Source organism: Cyprinus carpio, chromosome A16 (assembly GCF_018340385.1).
Source record: "Cyprinus carpio isolate SPL01 chromosome A16, ASM1834038v1, whole genome shotgun sequence".
NCBI lineage: Eukaryota > Metazoa > Chordata > Actinopteri > Cypriniformes > Cyprinidae > Cyprinus > Cyprinus carpio.
Window position 1 is genome coordinate 3982174 of NC_056587.1, and position 20535 is coordinate 4002708.

A 20535-nucleotide genomic window follows, 5' to 3' on the forward strand; every position below is an offset into this window, starting at 1 on the left:
TACACACTAGTATCACGGTTCAGCTACTGTGAAGGAGCGAGGAATTAGGAAATTACAACAATAGCAGTCTTTAATCCTCCAAATAACTGAGACCACAGAACAGGCAGGAACACACGCACGCGTAGATGGGGTAGATATTCAAGAACAGACGCTAAACACAGGGCTTAAGTAACAAGGAACTAATAAGTTGATTAATGAACACAGGAGGAAGCTAATCAAACTTAATGGGAAACAGGAAAAACCAAATATGGGGCATAATCAGACATGGGAGAAAATATAGGGTAATGGGGAGAAAAATGGGGAGAAAATCAAAAGACACGGGAACTCAAGACTGACACACTGGAGCGTTTGCCAAATATGTTTCTCTCTAACCATTAGGCCACAACTTCCCCCATAGTTTCGCCAATATCAGATGGGGCCTCCTGATTCCCCAGGGCCCAAAAGCTTACCTCGCTTATTGGTTAGAGTCTGCCCCCTGTATATTATTGCACTGATTTGGCTATTTACTGTGAGCAGAGTGTCAATCAATGCATTGGAGAATACTGCGAAACACAAAATACAAGAAACTTGGCAACTCTGATTATCATAAAGGACATCATTATTATCTACTGTAATGTTACATTAATAAATTTAGCACACAGATATTAACATGAATTTATAGTTTAGGTAGGGAGGGCGCTAGAGCAGACAGCAACACAAAAATATGAATAATAGCCTAATAATTCAATAGTGTCTTCAGTATTAGGATTTTACAGTAAAGATATTGCACTAATTTTGACATTTAGGTACTTTAGTGTTTTATTATATTTGTATGAAATATAGGTTTGTTAAATCTTGGGTAACTAAATCATTTTAGATTGTTTTCAGTCCGGGCACTGAGGACCAGAATAAAATGTCACTTTCCTCATGTTTTTGCCTGAGTGATGATGTGTTCAGGTCTAAAGGTGAATTTAGTCAAGAGTGTGGCTTTTGTTTTTCATTATCCATTCATTATCAGTATCTTCTTTTATTGGCCCAATGCAGATAAAAAAGAATGAGGATGTGTCTGATGATTTCTGAGAAGTTGTTTCATGCATGTGGTCAATAGTATAGCTAAGCCTGAGTAGCTTATGCATTATGAATAAATATAAAAATAATTAATATTTAAATTTAAAAACACTTGCCAAAATATTGAATAAATGAGCACAGACAGGATGTCAAATTAACTGGTGTGATCATTACAATACCAGATCTGCAGATATGATTCTATGTTATTAGTACTTGTCCTATTTTAGTATTTCATGTTTTCACGTCATTAACAGACATTTAGCTTTTATAACTCAGTGTATACGATAATGGCTATAACTCTAATCTAATAACTGTTACAGAAATATGCTTCTGTATTTGTGACTTTGTAAGGAACTATTTAAGGAAAAATACCTTTGTCCATTGTGAGGAACAAGTTTATAATTAAAAGGCATTAGTGGAGCACAGAACAAACAGTTGTTGCAACAGTTTATAATATTTCAGTAATATGCCATATACATTTTTTTATCTTAAAACTGTAGAAAAAAAAATATACAGCCTGATTGATCATCTTGCAGTAGATGTGTTTCAGTGTCTTCACTTCCTCACCTGCGCACAGGAGGAGGGTTTGATACCTGAACAGAGACGTGACACAAGCATGTAATATAAATAAAAACAAACAAATGTGATGCAGGCGAAACACACACTGCAAAGCCACAGAAAAGAATAAAGAGCACTTATTTTTTTGTGATGCAGGCGAAACACACATATAATGCTCTAGAATGGGATAAACTGGACTGGACTGCTCACCTGAGGAGGAGTAGGAGCCCTTGGCCTTCTTGAATTTTCAGGTTTTATATTTTCATACATATTCTCATACTCATTTTCATGTTTGTCATTCTCGTATATATGTTCACTCATCTTCCCTAGAATCGTTCCATCTCCTCTAGCCTTCTGCAAATCAATAATTTATTTATAGTTTGTGTCCAACAATTTTTTTTTTCTTAAATTATAATCAGAATATCAGACAGAATGATGTTGTCACTTGAGGTTAAATTAAATGTAAAATATGTTGCTGATAAACTAATGATGAAACAGAAAGCCCACTATAAACAGTGCTAATGTCCATCATGACTGAATATTTGTCAGTATCCATAGTTTAAGTATAGTTTAAGTGTGATCATCAGCATGTCTTTGTGCAGTAACATGTGAAAGATTAAAGCAGGTAATTAAAGAGTTTATTGAATAAACTCATCTATCAATAAACTCTTTAATTACAGGTAATTAAAGAGTTTTATTTGATTGATTAATTTTTTTTTTTTTTTTTTTTACTTCAGAAGAGACTGAAGGGGTTACTCACTGTCTCCTGTCTGCTTTGTGCTGCTGTTTAAGGAAAGAAAGACTCAATGAATTTGACACTGAAATAAATATATACTGAATCATCTGTAATATGAATAGTTAATCTGAAATCTATTATATAATGTAATTATCAACGGCAGTCTAGATATAATTGGTGATGTCAGTTGTGTTGTTCAATCAAATCATACATATGCTGGCATTATGAATGAATAACAAACATACCTCCACTTGCTTGTCCTTTTTGTTGTTGGTTTAACTTTGGGCTGCAGCATAAACACAAAGACATTTTGTTACAATTAGTTGTCTTTACCACATTTCATTTCTTTATAACAGTTACAGTTGCTGTGGTCATTTTATCATGTATGAAATATCACTATTCAAATGTTAAGAAAATTCACTGAAATTCAGAAACACTGAGTTTGATATAAAATAAGAATAAAATCACATAAGAATGAGATCATAAAGTTCATACATGTGTGTAGAACTTGATTTACAAAGGCCTGTTGGAAGCTGAAGTTGTGATTTGTATACAAATGTATTGATGTATATAATATGTTAAATCAAAGGTGTGATTACAAACAAATACACCATGATCTGCCAGATTACTCACATTTTATTAGATTTTGTTAAATAGACAATCAGACCACAAATGCCTGCAACTGCCACTAAAACCCCAATGACAATCCCAGCTATCGCCCCTGATGACAGCCCTCCTCCTCCTTCTATGGAAAAGATACAAGAATCAAAAGACCAAAGCCATTTACTGCACAAAATACTAACAGCAATACACTTTAACATGTATTAAAAGAAGTTAATAATAATAATAATTTAAAACAACACAAGGCAATTACATAAAGCAGAGATGTACAAAACAGTAGATATTTTAATATACCTTCTTAAAAGCAAAAGTTCCTTTGAACAAGTGGTAAATTAAGGTCAAAGTATTATCAAAACTTGGGAACTCATTTCAGGTTAGTTTGAATTATTCTTACCTTTAACTAGTAAAGTATGTTTCTGTGAGGCGTTTCTCTTTGTGACATTATTCCAGGCTGTGCAGATGTAATCTCCACTGTGTGTGAAGTCAGTCTCATCTATGGTGAATGTGTCTGTGGTCACATTGGTGTCTGTTTCATTAAACTTCCAGCTGAATGAGGCAGAAGGTTCAGAATTTGCAGAACAAAAGAGCAACACAAACCCCTAAATCCACCACATCCTCACCCATAACAAGAAACATCTTCTGGTCCATCTAGAGCATAAACAAAAGACTCACTGACAAACTGAGCACTGAAGGAGTCTGTATTTTCATCAGGTTTGAGCTCAAATCATCTTGATTGTTTGAATGTTTAACACTCACAGTTGATGATCAGGTTGAGTTTTTTTGCCGTCTCAGAGCTGACAGGGTTTCTATATGTACATTGATATTCTCCACTGTCTGATCTCTGCACTGGACCTGATGGACACTGATCTGTTATCAGATGAGAAGGATGATGCTGTTGCTAGGAGAACCAGAGGACTGTTATCTTTTATCCCACTGCACAGAGAGGATGCTGCCAGTTCCCTCAGAGCTGATGTTAGCAGATGATTCTCCCTCTATTAATGATTCTTCTGGAAACCAATAAGTTGACATTAGTTATATTTTCTGGATGAGTGAGAAAGTACAAACACAAATAGAATTAAAATGAGTCTTTCACATTTTCACAGTTAGTGTGGTCAAGGGTGGTACAGAAGGACAAACAACAATGAAAGAAATGTTTATGTTCAGTGTCTATTTATATCGTCATAGTTTGTAACGTGTAATTTACATTTTTAATGGATTTCATAGCTGATAGAAGACTGAAAATCTGGGTCTCAGACAAGAGTAAAACAACACAAAAATCTATTGTCTTAAAGTTAATTCAAAATAAATGATAAAGCTTCAAATTTTTTCAAGACAGTTTCAACATGATTTCCATTTAATAACATTTTTAAAAGTTTAAACATGAGAATGCCCTAAGTAACACTCATCCTGTGCAAATCTGGTTCAGTAACATTTACACCACAAAGCTCACTGCAAAAAAAAAAAAAAAAATAACAGCAGACTTGTGCATATCTAAAATATTATTATTATACTCTCATTAGTACTTCTGCTAGTCACATCTGTGTTTAATTTTACAGTATATTAAATTGCTTCATGTCACTTTTCCCCCTCCACACATTAAATTCATTTCTTATAATCATTTTAACCCTATTTTAGCCGATGCTTTGATATTAAATACTGAAGTTTAAGCAACACACTCACCGAACACTTGGTAGTGTAGTTTCTCCTGTAAGTGTCTCTCCAGCACTAGGTGCGTACAGTTAGGTTTGTATGTGCCAGAATCCCAGTGTCAGGTTCACCAGGAGCTCCAGAGCGAGAGTGTGTTTTCTGTTACAAAAAAATGACTCGGTCCTCTGTATGCTGGGATCTATGTAGTTGAATAGGCACTGCTGTCCAAATTAGAGCTGTTCCCAACCATGCCACTGAACGGTACAATTGAATTAGTGGAGGGTGGGTTATCAGGAGCAAAACACCACACTTCATCCTACTGCTCCATTAGTCCAGGACCAGAAAACTGCAGATCTTCCCCAGCATACTCGAGTACCTACTAGTCAAAGACCTAAAGAAGAAGACATTGAGTTATTGACTAATGCGCTAGAAACGTCATATTTTTTATCTGCTACAACTTACTGTAGTTTAAATATTGCAACCGTTAGTTGAATCCACAAGTTCACAACCAACAAAAAAACAATGATTAATCTGCAAAAGGCGGACATTATCGTTTTCTGTAATTACCTTAAGTAAAATAGTTCCAAACTAATTACCTTTAGTTATTCATACACAGCCAAATTCAACATATATTTTTGAATTACAAAAAAAAGCCTCTACCAAAAAAGGCGATAACATGCACAGCGTTACAGATAACAAACTATCAGAAACCATCATGATCGAGCTCTCAGCTGTCAGGAGCTGCTACTTAAAATCATCTGAACTATTTACATCAGTTTTCAGTCAATAATAAACATGCAGTTCTAGACAGAAAGAGCTCACTTGCGCCACTAGCGCTGGTATTAACACGGCAGTCTTACCTTGATCAATCAGAAAAAGATGGCAACATATTCAGGGTTCCCAGTCCGTCGGGGATGACACGATAGAGGGCAAAACACATAAACTGCAGCACAAGCCTGTCACTGTTCCGTCTGTTTCAAAGCCACAAAGTTAAATAAAAAAAATATAAGAAAGGATTTATTGGATTTCCTTTTGCAGGTTAAGCCGCCGCAATTATTTTCAATCACTAAAAACTGCGTTGACATTCTAAAATGTAGGCTACACAAAGTATGCATAATTCATAAGGTGTATACTGAATTTGCCCTTTTAACACTAAAAGGGCAGACCTATAGAGGAATCAGAAAAATAATTTATTGATATTTCCATCTTCTTTAGTACACAAATAATACAATCTCAAGATTTGTTTTTTAAACTGTTTTTTCTTTTTTATGTTTAATGTTTGTGTCCCTGATTGTTTGATAAGAATTGTTTCATTTAATATAATAATTGATATTTTGACTCATACTATGGTGTGTCTGTGGTCACATTGGTGATCTGTTTCATCTAAACTTCCAGCTGAATGAGCAGAAGCGTCAGATTTGCCAAACAAATCAGCAACACAAAACCCCTAAATCCACCCATCCTCACCTCATAACAGAAACTCTTATGGTCCATCCTAGAGCATAAACAAAAGACTCACTGACAAAAATGAGCACTGAAGGATGTCTTTATTTCATCAGGTTTGAGCTCAAATCATCTTGGTATTTTTTGAATGTTTAACACTCACAGTTGATGATCAGGTGGAGTTTTTGCCGTCTCAGAGAGCTGACAGGGTTTCTATATGGTACATGATATTCTCCACTGTCTGATCTCTGCACTGGACTGATGGACACTGATCTGTTTATCAGATGAGAAGATGGTGCTGTTGCTAGGAGACAGAGGACTATGTTATCTTTGATCCACTGCACAGAGAGGATGCTGCCAAGTTCCCTCAGAGCTGATGTTAGCAGATGATTCTCCCTCTATTAATGATTCTTCTGGACCAATAAGTCTGACATTAGTTATATTTTCTGTATGAGTGAGAAAGTACAAACACAATAGAATTAAAATGAGTCTTTCACATTTTCACAGTTAGTGTGGTCAAGGGTGGTACAGAAGGACAAACAACAATGAAAGAAATGTTTATGTTCAGTGTCTATTTATATCGTCATAGTTTGTAACGTGTAATTTACATTTTTAATGGATTTCATAGCTGATAGAAGACTGAAAATCTGGGTCTCAGACAAGAGTAAAACAACAAAAATCTATTGTCTTAAAGTTAATTCAAAATAAATGATAAAGCTTCAAATTTTCAAGACAGTTTCAACATGATTTCCATTTAATAACATTTTTAAAAGTTTAAACATGAGAATGCCCTAAGTAACACTCATCTGTGCAAATCTGGTTCAGTAAGCAATTAACCACAAAGCTCACTGCAAATAACAGCAGACTTGTGCATATCTAAAATATTATTATTATACTCTCATTAGTACTTCTGCTAGTCACATCTGTGTTTAATTTTAACAGTATATTAAATTGCTTCATGTCACTTTTCCCCCTTCCACCACATTAAATTCATTTCTTATAATCATATTTTTAACCCTATATAGCCGATGCTTTGATATTAAATACTGAAGTTTAAGCAACACACTCACCGAACACTTGTAGTGTAGTTTCTCCTGTAAGTGTCTCTCCAGCACTAGGTGCTACAGTTAGTTTGTATGTTCCAGAATCCTCCAGTGTCAGGTTCCGGAGCTCCAGAGCGAGAGTGTTTCTGTCAAAACTGACTCTGTCTCTGTATGCTGGGAATATTATAGTTGAATCAGACAGTGCTGTCAATATTAGAGTTGTTCCAAAATGCCACTGAACTGTATCAATTGATGTGGAGGGTGGGTTATCAGGAGCAAACACCACACTTCCTCCTACTGCTCCATTAGCCGGACCAGAAAACTGCAGATCTTCCCCTAAATACTGGCCTATGTCAAAGAAAGAAAGAAAGACATTGAGTTATTGACTAATTGCTCTAGACGGCATACTTTTTATCTGCTACAACTACTGTAGTTAAATATTTAACGTTAGTTGGATTCACAAGTTCACAACAACAAAAAACAATGATTAACTGCAAAGGCGGACATATATTTTTCTGTAATAACTAATTAAAATAGTTCCAACTAAGTAACTTAGTTATTATACACAGCAATTCAACATATATTTTTGAATTACAAAAAAAGCCTCACCAAAAAGCGATAACATGCACAGCGTACAGTACAAACTATCAGAAACCATCATGATCGAGCTCTCAGCTGTCAGGAGCTGCTGCTTAAATCATCTGAACTATTTACATCAGTTTTCAGTCAATAATAAACCGCAGTTCTAGACAGAAGAGCTCACTGCGCCACCTAGCGCTGGATATTAACACGAGTCTTACCTTTGATCAATCAGGAAAGATGGCAACATAGTCAGTTCCCAGTCACGTGACTGACACGAAGAGGGCAAAACACCTATAAAACTGCAGCACAAGCCTGTTAATGTTCCTTCTGTTTCAAAGCCACAAAGTTAAATAAAACAAATATAAGAAAAGGATTTATATGGATTGCCTTTTGCAGGTAGCCGCCGCAATATTTCAATCACTAAAACTGTGACATTCTAAAATGTAGGCTACACAAAGTATGCATCATCATAAGCTTTATACTGAATTTGGCCTTTTAACCCTAAAAAGGGCAAGACCATATAGAGAAATCAGAAAAATAATTTATTGCTATTTTCCATCTTCTTAGTACACAAATAATACAATCTCAAGATTTTTTTTTTTAAACTTGTCTTTTATTTTTTTATTTTAATGTTTGTGTTCCCTGATTGTTTGATAAGAATTATTTCATTTAATATAATAATTGATACTTTTGACTCATACCTATTCTAAAAAAATGATTTAAATGCTGAAATGTAAAGTTTATAATTTTTTAAACTTTGTTTTTGTGAAAACCTGTATCTGAACTGTAAATCATGTTTTTTAATCATTTTTTCATTTCAAGGTTTAATATGTTAACATAGACATTGCACTACCCGCTCATATTGTAATAAATTTATTTATGCAGGTCTTAAAAAGGCCTTTAAAAAATCTTAAATTTGATCTTAAAAATCCTGCAGATACCCTGATCAATCACCCCCATCACCTCTCCGCTCAGATCTCCTGGATTTTGGTACCCAGATGATGACAGGTATGCTCCTCCTCCAGCTATTATGGTAAACAAGAACAGTAACAGACAATTATTTAAAAAAAAAAGAAAGAAAAAAAAACACAACATTTCTAAAACAAAATAAGAGCAGAAGCTGCAACATATGTGTGTAGATTATAGGAGGGAAAAATAAATGAGTAAAATTAGTTTATTGTATATTTTTGAAAATAGAGTCGTAAATGTAAGTCAAAGCTTTGTTTATCAAAACTTAGCTAATTTCAGGTTAGTTTTAACCACAGTAAGCATGTTTTTGTGAGGCGCTTCTCTTTGTGACATTATTCGAGGCTGTGCAGATGTAATCTCCACTGTGTGTGAAGTCAGTCTCATCTATGGTGAATGTGTCTGTGGTCACACTGGTGTCTGTTCCATTAAACTTCCAGCTGAATGAAGCAGCAGGTTCAGAGTTTGCAGAACAAGAGAGTGACACACAAACCCCTAAATCCACCACATCCTCACCCATAACAGAAACATCTTCTGGTCCATCTAGAGCATAAACAAAAGACTCACTGACAAACTGAGCACTGAAGGATGTCTGTATTTCATCAGGTTTGAGCTCAAATCATCTTGATTTTTGAATGTTTAACACTCACAGTTGATGATCAGGTTGAGTTTTGCCGTCTCAGAGCTGACAGGGTTTCTATATGTACATTGATATTCTCCACTGTCTGATCTCTGCACTGGACTGATGGACACTGATCTGTTATCAGATGAGAAGATGATGCTGTTGCTAGGAGACAGAGGACTGTTATCTTTTGTCTAGTGCTGGCCGATGTGGGCAAAAAAAATTATCACGCTAAAATTTTTCATATCAGTCGATATCGATAATTATCACGATAAATTTCAGATCTTTATTTCTTTCAAATTTAAAGGCATATTTTGCTCCTACTGAAAGTTGTTGAAACCCAATCATAATGCATATTGAACATACAGTGGGTACAGTGAAAAATGTAAGGGGGTCTGAATACTTTCCATACCCACTGTATATATCCAGGTGCCTAACTATGTCCTTCAGATGCGTTTCTAATAATTTAATGCAAATCATTTTCTAAGTAGCCAGGATGACTAAGAAACTAAAACAACATCTCTGTCTCACACTTGTCACACACACACACACACACACACACACACACACACACACACACACACACACACACACACACACACACACACACACACTCATCAAATAGATTTGCTGTTATCTCTCAGCTCACTGAAAACTCAAGAATAAAAAAACAATAAAAAACATTATAAAGAACACTCTTTAGTACAGTGAAGCAAATAATACAGAAAATACAATTTCCTCCACACTCCCCACTTTTTACAAAAAAAATGTTTTATCATTCATCGATAACCATAGATTATTAAATAAAATAACATCTTACACCATCTCTGAAAATTTTCTTTCTTTCCATGTTTTCCACCAGAGGTCTTAAATCAGACTTATGCTATTTTAATGAGAGATTGATATCTCAATATCTCTTAATCATATAGCAAACTGCGTATCACTTCTATTTATACACTTCTTCACTCAGTCTCAAATCATGGACAACAAGACCTGCTAGAACCCTCGATCTTATTTCTTTATGCATAAAACCTCCTCCTCTGACGAGGAGTATACCGGATCATCTGCTCAATAACACCTCTGATCAAAGTTTCTAGACAAACTCTTATACATTTTAAGAAATATAATGAGCATCCCATTAATCCTATAATGTGTAAGTTAGCTATCTATTAACCAAATTAAATGTTGATAAACTGCACTTTAATTCTACTTGATACCTGATATTCATTCCATCAGCATCCTAAGATAGAATGAAAATTATGTACTAATTTTCTCACATACATGTATCTTATTTTCAAGCAATGGAAAATTAGAAACAGAGTACTCTATAGTAAACTGCTGTAACAGATCTTTTACGGAGTCAATTCTCAACAAGCTGATATGACAATTGCTGCAAAGGAAGCAGTTAATTTGTACATAGAGTATCAAATCTATCTCTCAGACCTACTCTGAATTCCTATATATTCATGTACCAACAACAAATAGCATGATATTATTTCCTCCACACCAATCAATTAAACTTTCTAATGTAATGATAAAGATTCTTTGGATGTAATGCTATTTCTGATATGTTAATACACAAAAATAAAATATTTTTTGTGGAATCAATTAATTGTAATATTTTTTCTTTATTAAATGTAATTTTTAGTCAAAACCAGAAATGTATCAAATGTACCATTGTATAAATGCACCACCATGTATAAATAGCTTCTATGAAATATATCTGCTCTCAGCATTTCTGCTTTTTTTTCTGCTTCTGTTTTAAAAACAGCTTCATCTACAAGTTGCCAGGGCTGTATGCAGCTGTTTTAACTTCCCTTTATGTGACTGAACTTTGAACAGTTTTTTATTAGATGAACTGGTGTTACTGGTGTGTCATTGCTCTGTTGAAATGAAAGCTTATGATGGACTTACAAAATGTGATAATTCCTCTACTGTTGTCTTACACCACTGTGTTTACAGGTTAGTGTCATATGCTGCAGTTTTTCTCCTAAATATTCAATAGAGAAATTATGCAGTAGTTTTCCTTTGTGAAATGATTAAAGTGCTAAATATAGTTCACCAAAACAAAGCTGTCGTACAGTTTTTATATAATCTCTTGCAACATTTACAGATGATCTTTACAAAGTTTGCTGTTTGAGATTTGATTTTAATCATTTTTCTTTTCCTGTATTATTTCCTCTGAATGTCTCTCTTACCATTGATCTGAACTGATTTACTGAATATATTCAAGAATCCATAAACATGGAATGTGTGTTTTTTTTTTTTTTTTTACATTTGCCAAGAACTCGCTAAGAATGTTGGATAAACATAAAATTATATATATATTTTTTGATTACATTAGACATTTTGTATATACGGAAATATGTATATTAGAAAGGAAAGCTGAATCTGCTAAACTCTTTCTGTCCCTCACTGTTTTCTTTTCTGAAGGATGTCCAGTCATTCATTTGAAATTTCCTGTGCAGACAGACTAAACTAATAAATCAAGCATGCTTGAAATTAGCATACACCTACCATAATTAGATCCTTTTACAATCTTGGAATATTTATATGATTAAAAAGCCTTGTCAGCTATAAAATGCTACTTCTAAGATATACAGTGGTGTGAAAAAGTGTTGGCCCCCTTCCTGATTTCTTATTTTTATTGCATGTTTGTCCCAGTTTAATGTTTCAGATCATCAAACTAATTTAAATATTAGTAAACGATAACACAAGTGAACACAACATGCAGTTTTTAAATGAAGATTTTTATTATTAAGGGAAAACAAGATCCAAAAACTACATGGCCCTGTGTGAAAAAGTGTTTAGCCCCTAAACCTAATAACTGGTTGGGCCACTCTTAGCAGCAACAACTGCAATCAAGCATTTGCGATAACTTGCAATGAGTCTGTAACAGCGCCTTGGAGGAATTTTGGTCCACTCATCTATGCAGAATTGTTGTAATTCAGCCACATTGGAGGGTTTTAAAGCATGAACTGCCTTTTTAAGGTCATGCCACAGCATCTCAATAGGATTCAGGTCAGGACTTTGACTAGGCCACTCCAAATTTTGTTTTTCTTCAGCCATTCAGAGGTGGACTTGCTGGTGTGTTTTGGATCATTGTCTGCTGCAGAACCCAAGTTTGTGTCAGCTTGAGGTCACGAACAGATGGCCGGACATTCTCCTTCAGGATTTTTTGGTAAACAGCAGAATTCATGGTTCCATTTATCACAGCAAGTTGTCCAGGTCCTGAAGCACCAAAACAGCCCCAGACCATCACACTACCACCACCATATTTTACTGTTGGTATGATGTTCTTTTTCTGAAATGCGGTGTTACTTTTACGCCAGACGTAATGGGACACACACTTTCCATTAGTCCACAGAGTATTTTCCCAAAAGTCTTGGGGATCATCAAGATGTTTTCTGGCAAAACTGAGATGAGCCTTTATGTTCTTTTTGCTCAGCAGCGGTTTTCGTCTTGGAACTTTGCCATGCAGACCATTTTTGCCCAGTCTCTTTCTTAAGATTCAAGATTTTTATTTGTCACATACACAATTATATAGAGCATATATAACCAGCAGTGAAATGTGAGTCAGGTCCGCTCCATGGACAGTGCAATTATTAAAGAATACAACACAGATGAAAATATACATAAATATAGCTATGAAAGAATGAAATAAAAGTAAACAATAAAAAATATAAGAATAAAAATATAAAATATATAAAAAGATGTATACTGTAGAATTAAATTATATAGAAAAAAATAATGTCATGAAAGTAAACTGTAGTCTTAAATAATAAGATACACAGGAATGTACAAGAGGCAAATGTGCAAACAGGTTGACACTACAGTATGTCATGTGAGGTAGTGAATGATGAATGTCTTACTGATAAAGTGAAATATTAAGTGGAGACATGAAGATGTTAAGAGGCTGGTTTTGAGTTTAGGAGCCTGATGGCCTGGGGGAAGAAACTCCTCCTAAGTCTCTCAGTTTTTGACATCAGGCTACGGAAACGCTTACCAGATGGCAGCAAAGTGAAAAGATGGTTACTGGGGTGAATGGAGTCCTTGATGATTTTAACAGCTCTGCTTTTGCAGCGTTTGAGGTAGATGTCCTGGCAGAGAGGGGAGAGCAGACCCTGAGATGCGCTCAGCTAAGCGCCCAACTCTCTGCAGGGCTTTGCAGTCATGACTGGAGCTGTTCCCAACCACACTGAGATACACTGAGTCAATACACTTTCAATGGCCCCTGAATAGAAAGTTTTCAGGATTGCAGGTGAAACCCTGAATTTTCTCAGCTGTCTCAGATGGTACAGTCTTTGCCTGGCTTTATTAACCTGTGTTTGAATGTGTGTAGTCCAAGTCAGGTCCTCGGAGATGTTTACACACGAGGTACTTGAAGCTGCTCACCCTCTCCACAGGGGTCCCGCTGATCATAAGAGGAGTATAGGGCTGCTGCTGTCTCTTCCTGAAGTCAACAATCAGCTCTTTAGTTTTGCTCACATTCAGAGAGAGACAATTGTCCTGGCACCATGATGTTAATTTCTCTACCTCATCCAAGTATGCGGTCTCATTATTGTTGGAAATGAGGCCCAGAACCACAGTATCATCAGCAAATTTAATAATAGATGTGGAGCTGTGGGAAGACACGCAGTCATGTGTGTAGAGAGAGTAGAGCAGGGGACTCAGGACACAGCCCTGTGGAGCTCCTATGTTCAGGGTGATGGAGTTAGAGGTGAACTGGCCTACTTTCACCACTTGAGGTCTGCCGGTGAGGAAATCAAGAATCCAGTTGCATAGTGAAGAATTCAGGCCGAGGTCCATGAGTTTAGAAGCTAGCATGATGGGGACTATAGTATGAAAGCTGAGCTATAGTCGATAAAATAGCAGCCTTACATAGTTCCTGTTATTGCTGTCAATGTGTGTGAGAGAAGAGTGCAGGATGTGAGAGATGGCATCATCAGTGGATCTGTTGGGGCGATAAGCAAACTGAAGAGGGTCCAAAGTATCCGGGATGGAGGAGCTGATGAAGTTTTTAACCAGTCCCTCAAAGACCTTCATGACTATTGATGTGAGGGCAACTGGACGATAGTCATTCAGGCAAGAGGGGTTATTGTTCTTAGGCACAGGGATGATGACAGATTTTTTAAAGGAGGTGGGGAACCACCGATGTAGCAAGAGACTCATTAAAAATGGATGTAAACAAACCAGCGAGCTGATCAGCACAGGACCGCAGAATACGGCCAGAAATCCCATCTGGTCCGGCTGCTTTCCTGACATTCACTCGCTTTAGAGCCCTCCGAACCTCGTCCTCAGACACGGTGATTACATGATTATCGCTGCTCTGACTGCTGCTTCCTGACGCGCTGATCGGCAGACTCGCGCTGCTCAGATTGCTTTCAAAGCGGCCGTAGAAAGTGTTTAGCTCGTCAGCCAGCGACGGATCTGCTCTCACCTCTGCAGAGGATTTATTTCCAAAGGCACAGATGGTTCTTAGTCCTTGCCACATGCGTCGGGAGTCATTGAGCTGGAAATGTGACTCTATTCGTTCCCTGTATCGGAGTTTGGCGGCTCTTACTGCGCGTCGGAGAGCATAGCACGATGCTTTGTACTCACTCATGTTTCCCGACAAAAGACCGGCGTTTGTAAGCAGCAGTGCGTTTGTTTACTGCTGCACGGATTGTACTATCCACCCAAGGTTTCTGATTAGAGAAGGTCCTTATAGATATTGTATCCGTAGCTTGTTCGCCAAACCGTGTTTAAAAAGCTTAATGCTACATCCGTGAACTCGCTGACGTCAGATGAACTTGCCCGAAACATGTCCCAGTCTACGTCATCAAGAGCCGCCTGTAGCATGGCTTCTGAGTGGGCGGACCAGCGCGTCACCACCCTCTGCACCGGGGGTTCTTGAACGAGCCTTTGTTTATATTCCGGTGTGAGGAAAAATGGCGGCATGGTCCGATTTGCCGAAAGCCGGTAGTGAGCGAGCTTTGTAGGCATGCTTAAACTGAGTGTAGCAGTGATCCAGTGTATTCGGTCCTCTGGTTGGACAGGATACATGTTGATAATAATTAGGCATAACCTGCCTGAGGTTGGCTTTGTTAAAGTCCCCAGCGATGATAACAGCAGCGTCAGGATGTTTGTTGATGTTGCCGCTGAGCGCATCGTGAAGCTCGGACAAAGCCAAACCGGTTGTCAGCTTGTGGTGGGATGTAGACAGCAGTAAACGATGATCGATAAAAACTCCCGGGGAAGATAGAATGGGCGGCAAATAATGGATAAATGTTCCAGATGAGGCGAGCAGGAGCACAACAGTGTGGAGATATTCCTGGGGTCACACCATCTCTTGTTAATCATGAAACACACTCCTCCACCCTTGGATTTACCGGCCTCGGCTGTCCTGTCCATCCGTAAAAACAGAGAAGTTTTCAGACGGCGTTACAGCAGCGTCCGGGACCGAGGGCGTGAGCCATGTTTCAGACAAACAAAGGATGTTACAGTCCCTAATGTCCCGTTGGAAACTTATCCTGGCTCTAAGATCGTCCATCTTATTCTCCAGAGACTGGACATTGGCGAGCAGAATGCTCGGTAGAGGAGGACTGTGAGCTCTTTTTCTCAGTCTGTTGCGGACCCCAGCACGTTTCCCGCGGTGTTTCTTGATCCGTCGCCTCGGGGTGGTTATTCAGGTGGCCATTGTTCATCTCGGTGTTCCGGAGAAATCTCAGATGGCCACGATGGGTTGGAGGATAAAAGTGTCCTGGAACAGGTTAGTGAAGCGGTATCCAATGTCCAAAAGTGTTCCTTTGTCGTAAGTGATCAGTGCAGAGGTTATGTGTGCAAAAAGAGAAAGCAAAAGTAGGTAAAAAAGTAAATAAAAACACAATCTAAGCGGAGCGACCTGGACGGCGACCGAACTCAGCGGCGCCATCTTGTTTTACCGTCCATATTTATGGTGGAGTCATGACTCCACTTATGATGGAGTCATTAACACTGACCTTAACTGAGGCAAGTGAGGCCTGCAGTTCTTTGGGTGTTGTTGTTGGGTCTTTTGTGACCTCTTGGATGAGTCGTCGCTGTGCTCTTGGAGTAATTTTGGTCAGCCGGCCACTCCTGGGAAGATTCTCCACTGTTCCATGTTTTTGCCATTTGTGAATAATGGCTCTCACTGTGGTTCTCTGGAGTCCCAAAGCTTTAGAAATGGCTTTATAACCTTTTCCAGACTGATAGATCTCAATAGATAGACTTTCTTTTTCACTTGTTTCTGAATTTCTTTGGATCTCGGATTGATGTCTAGCTTTTGAGGATCTTTTGGTCTACTTCACTTTGTCAGACAGGTCTTATTTAAGAGATTTCTTGATTGCGAACAGGTGTGGTAGTAATCAGGCCTGGGTGGTGCTAGAGAAATTGAAATTGAATTTAACAGGGTGGCAAACACTTCTTCACACAGGGCCATGTAGTTTTGTATTTTATTTTCCCTTAATAATAAAAACCTTAATTTAAAAACTGCATGTTGTGTTTACTTGTGTTATCTTTGACTTATATTTATTTATTTATTTTTTGATCTGAAACATTAAAGTGTGATAAACATGCAAAAAAAAAAAAAAAAAAAAAAGAAATCAGGAAGGGGGGCAACACTTTTTTACACCACTGTCCATAAATATGAGACAATATATATATATTTTTTTTTCCCAGTACTGCATGGACAGAAAGTTGTCACTGATCTTAAGGTTACTGGGTACCAGGGTCATGATGTCACACTGTTGTGCCAATATATCAACGGAAACACAGAAGACAAAATACTACAAATGCAGTGGACGTGGCAGAATGAGTCCAGTAAATATGAAATCATGGTCTTTAGCATGGACCATGGCCTTTCTCTGCATGACACATTCCTGAAAGACAGAGTCAGCTTCAGAAAGAGCTCCCCTCCGATCTATGAAGCCTCCATCATCATCAAAGATGTGAAGATGAGTGATCAGGGAGTTTACAGCTGTGCCTACACAACCTTCCCTAGCGGCAGTCATACAGGACAAACCACTCTTACAGTGTTAGAAGGTACGTAAGTAAATGCCGCTCATTTAAACTGAACAAGGCATCTAAAGAAACTGTTGCTGTTATTGTAAGTAGAAGGCCTAGTAGTTGTACATTAGCCTGATTGTATAATTATTATTTTTCTTTTAATAAAATAACCTTTAAATATATATACTGCAACTGAAATCTACAGATGCAAACAGATAGTAAAGTGCAATAAAATAAAAACCTGAATGTTTATCCTTGTTTCCTTTCAGCTATTCTGAAACAACACATCACAGAAACATTTAGTCATTTAGCAGACAATTTTATCCAAAGCGACTTACAAATGAGGACAATGGAAGCAATTATAATCAATAAGAGAGCAATGATATGCAAATGCTATAGCAAGCCTCAGTTAGCTTAACACATTACACGTAGCAAGCTATTTTTTGTTTTTATTATTATAATATAATAAATAAAAAGAAAATAGATTAAATAGAAAAAGAATAGAGCGGGCTTTTTTAAAGAAAACAAGTAGTTAATAAATGAATAGAGTGCAAGTCTAAAAGGGGCAAATAAGATGGAAGAGATGTGTTTTAAGACGATCCTAACCTTTTAACTTTAATCTTTTTAACCTTTTATCTAGATTTTTAAGTTTTCTGGAGAATGAGAGTTACTTGCCTCTGCTGTAATGGTTCATAATGCCACAGTTTTATCACCCATTTTAGTGTCTGCAAGGTGAATATAAGTCTGATTACTATGACACATAATAGCACACCTCTACTTGACAAGCAGCACAAATTTAGGTATCATTCTTGTTAGTATCACAAATGGTGTTGTATGATTTGCCAAAGTTTAATACTTTGAGTCAGTGGTGAAAGTGAATAAAGTGTGCATTACAATCATGAATGCTATTTCACCACCAGACTTCCTACTGATTTCCTACATTGCCTAATGTTTAGAGAGTTTGACTCCTAACCCTAAGGTTGTGGGTTCGAGTCTCGGGCCGGCAAAACCACGACTGAGGAGCCCTTGAGCAAGGCACCGAACCCCCAACTGCTCCCCGTGCGCCACAGCATAAATGGCTGCCCACTGCTCCGGGTGTGTGTTCACTGCTGTGTGTGTTCACTGCTGTGTGTGTGTTCACGGTGTGTGTGTGTTTGTGTTCACTGCTGTGTGTGTGCACTTTGGATTGGTTAAATGCAGAGCACGAATTCTGAGTATGGGTCACCATACTTGGCTGTATGTCACGTCGCTTTTTCCTCTTGCTGATCTGTCCACAGACAGTCCTCCTGTTCTGTCCACCGCTGAGGCTGTAAGGATTGTGACTGCTGTAATGCTCATCACTATGATAATAACTGTTGTGGGGTATTTATTCCTGCGCAACAGACGGTATGTGACTACAAAACATTTAGCAAATACATCAAAATATGAAAGATTCATGCTCAGAGCCAACTAGCGAGCACAAAAAAAAAAATAATAATAATAATAACAACAGAGCTTTTGCTACACAGGGTTTTAAATGATCAAATCCATTTTCAAAGGTTCTCTAATTTTTCATAAAATTTATTTAGATCTATTTTTATTCCGTTTTTGATTAATATGATGAATCCAGCACATCTGCATTTGTACATATACTGCAGATAAAACCAAGATAATGTGCCAGCATTAGACATATTCATAAAAACACAACATACTCCATCACTGTCTTTATCTTCACTGAAACTAACAAAAATCACATAATGATATTAAATACAGAATCACAGTAAAACAATAGTAAAGTGGCTGAGCTGTAACTAAATTCATCATCATGTTCAGTATTCAGCATAAGATTATCACAAAACATTAAAACACCTTTAATTTTCTCTTTTTATGTTTTGCTACACATTGAAGAAGAGCAGTCAGCAATTTCACTTATTGTAAGTATAAACTGTTTAAAATCTCCCTTTTTAAAGGAAATAATCAGTGTGAAACTGAACATATTGCTAATTCTTGCATGATAAATTACTTGTTTCTCATTTGCAAATTTCTGTAGATAAAAGTGTCTTCTAAATGATTAAATGCAAATAGGAACAGATTTTAAAATGAATTAATTAATCTCATGCAAAACTGAGGCTGTCGTTTAAGTACAAATTGCAAAATTGAGTGTATGGCTTAAAAAAAATTGGTGAGTATTGATTACAAAATCATGGGGACAGACTTTCAGACAGAGGGTTGACACTCTTTACTTTTCTCTTTTACTTTTATTAAGACACACCTTTAGGTCTTTGGTTTCATTCCTCTTCTGTGAAACCATGTATCATGATGCTATTTGACCAGTGTTTTACCTCTTTACTAGATACAACTCAGAGCCCCAGTGACCTACAGGTGAGACTTCCTGCTGCTGAGAACAGCATCTTAACTGTGGGAGAAAAGGTTATTTAGGAAAAAAATGCAATCAATCCTGAATCTCATAAACAAGTCATAAGATATTTTACTAGTATCAAACAGACCATGAGCTTCTGTAAATGACTCAACTTCTCTTTACCTGTATTAGGATGTCACCTATTCTGATGTCACAATACTGAAACCAGGCAAAGCTAACAGAAGCACCTCGCAATTATCATTCTAATTCTAACAATAGGGAAGTCCACACCCCAGCTATAATGATAACGACAGAGGAGCAATATTGTTGGAAACACTTTTTTCCAGCTGATGGAGGATAAAACAATTGACCATCTGACTTAAAAGAGCTTGAGCATTTATAGCAGCAGACAACAAAACTCCAGCTTATAATAAACAAAACGTCATTGTCCGTTAGCTATGGACAATTATCTTATTTAAATACATACCAATACATACACTGTAAAAAAAAAAAATTGTTGAGTCAACTAAAAATACTTTGTTACCCGCTGCCTAAATTTTTTTTGTTATCTTGACAAAATATTTCTTGTTGAAACAACTTCCCATTAGAGTGGAATTAGTCCAGTTAACAAATTTGTTTAAGTTGACTTAACTATTATTTTCTAGTCCATTCAACTAAATCAAGTTGCGTCAACTGGGATTTATTTTTATTTTTTTTACATCGATCAATAATCGTAAACAAAGTTACCCCACTGCCTTAAATTTTTTTAATTATAGAGACAACACTTTCATTCACATTTAAATTGAACAAGCAATTTGCTGTCAACACATCAACTGACAATTGATAAAAAAAAGGGATTGAAAAACAAATAGTTGCATTTCAATTCCTCAGATCAAAACCACAGGGATTATTTTTAATTTCATACCTC

At 36.8% G+C, this 20535-nt stretch overlaps 1 protein-coding gene and 2 long non-coding RNA genes across 5 annotated transcripts; 1 reads left to right on the forward strand and 2 right to left on the reverse strand.

Annotated features, from left to right (window-relative positions):
- Positions 1–1416: 1416 nt before the first annotated feature.
- LOC122147954 lies at positions 1417–3571 on the reverse strand. 3 transcript variants are annotated; one of them, XR_006161933.1, is made up of 7 exons: positions 3357–3571; positions 3257–3259; positions 2975–3086; positions 2587–2627; positions 2366–2388; positions 1816–1959; positions 1417–1640 (listed from the first exon to the last, which is right to left on the reverse strand). It is a non-coding gene; the product is annotated as an uncharacterized LOC122147954 (long non-coding RNA). The 3 variants fall into 3 exon arrangements; XR_006161932.1 differs by lacking the exon at positions 3257–3259 and having other exon boundaries at positions 1419–1640; positions 3357–3570; XR_006161931.1 differs by lacking the exon at positions 3257–3259 and having other exon boundaries at positions 1426–1640; positions 2975–3083; positions 3357–3569.
- Positions 3572–9033: 5462 nt separating this feature from the next.
- On the reverse strand, positions 9034–9551 carry LOC122147953. Its single transcript, XR_006161930.1, has 2 exons — positions 9294–9551; positions 9034–9186 (listed from the first exon to the last, which is right to left on the reverse strand). It is a non-coding gene; the product is annotated as an uncharacterized LOC122147953 (long non-coding RNA).
- Positions 9552–11135: 1584 nt separating this feature from the next.
- On the forward strand, positions 11136–19874 carry LOC122147926 (nectin-1-like). Its single transcript, XM_042771887.1, has 4 exons — positions 11136–11227; positions 16943–17305; positions 19602–19630; positions 19800–19874. The coding sequence occupies exons 1-4, from the start codon at positions 11167–11169 to the stop codon at positions 19872–19874; spliced, it is 528 nt and encodes a 175-aa protein (XP_042627821.1). The 5' UTR covers positions 11136–11166.
- The last annotated feature ends 661 nt before the right edge of the window (positions 19875–20535 follow it).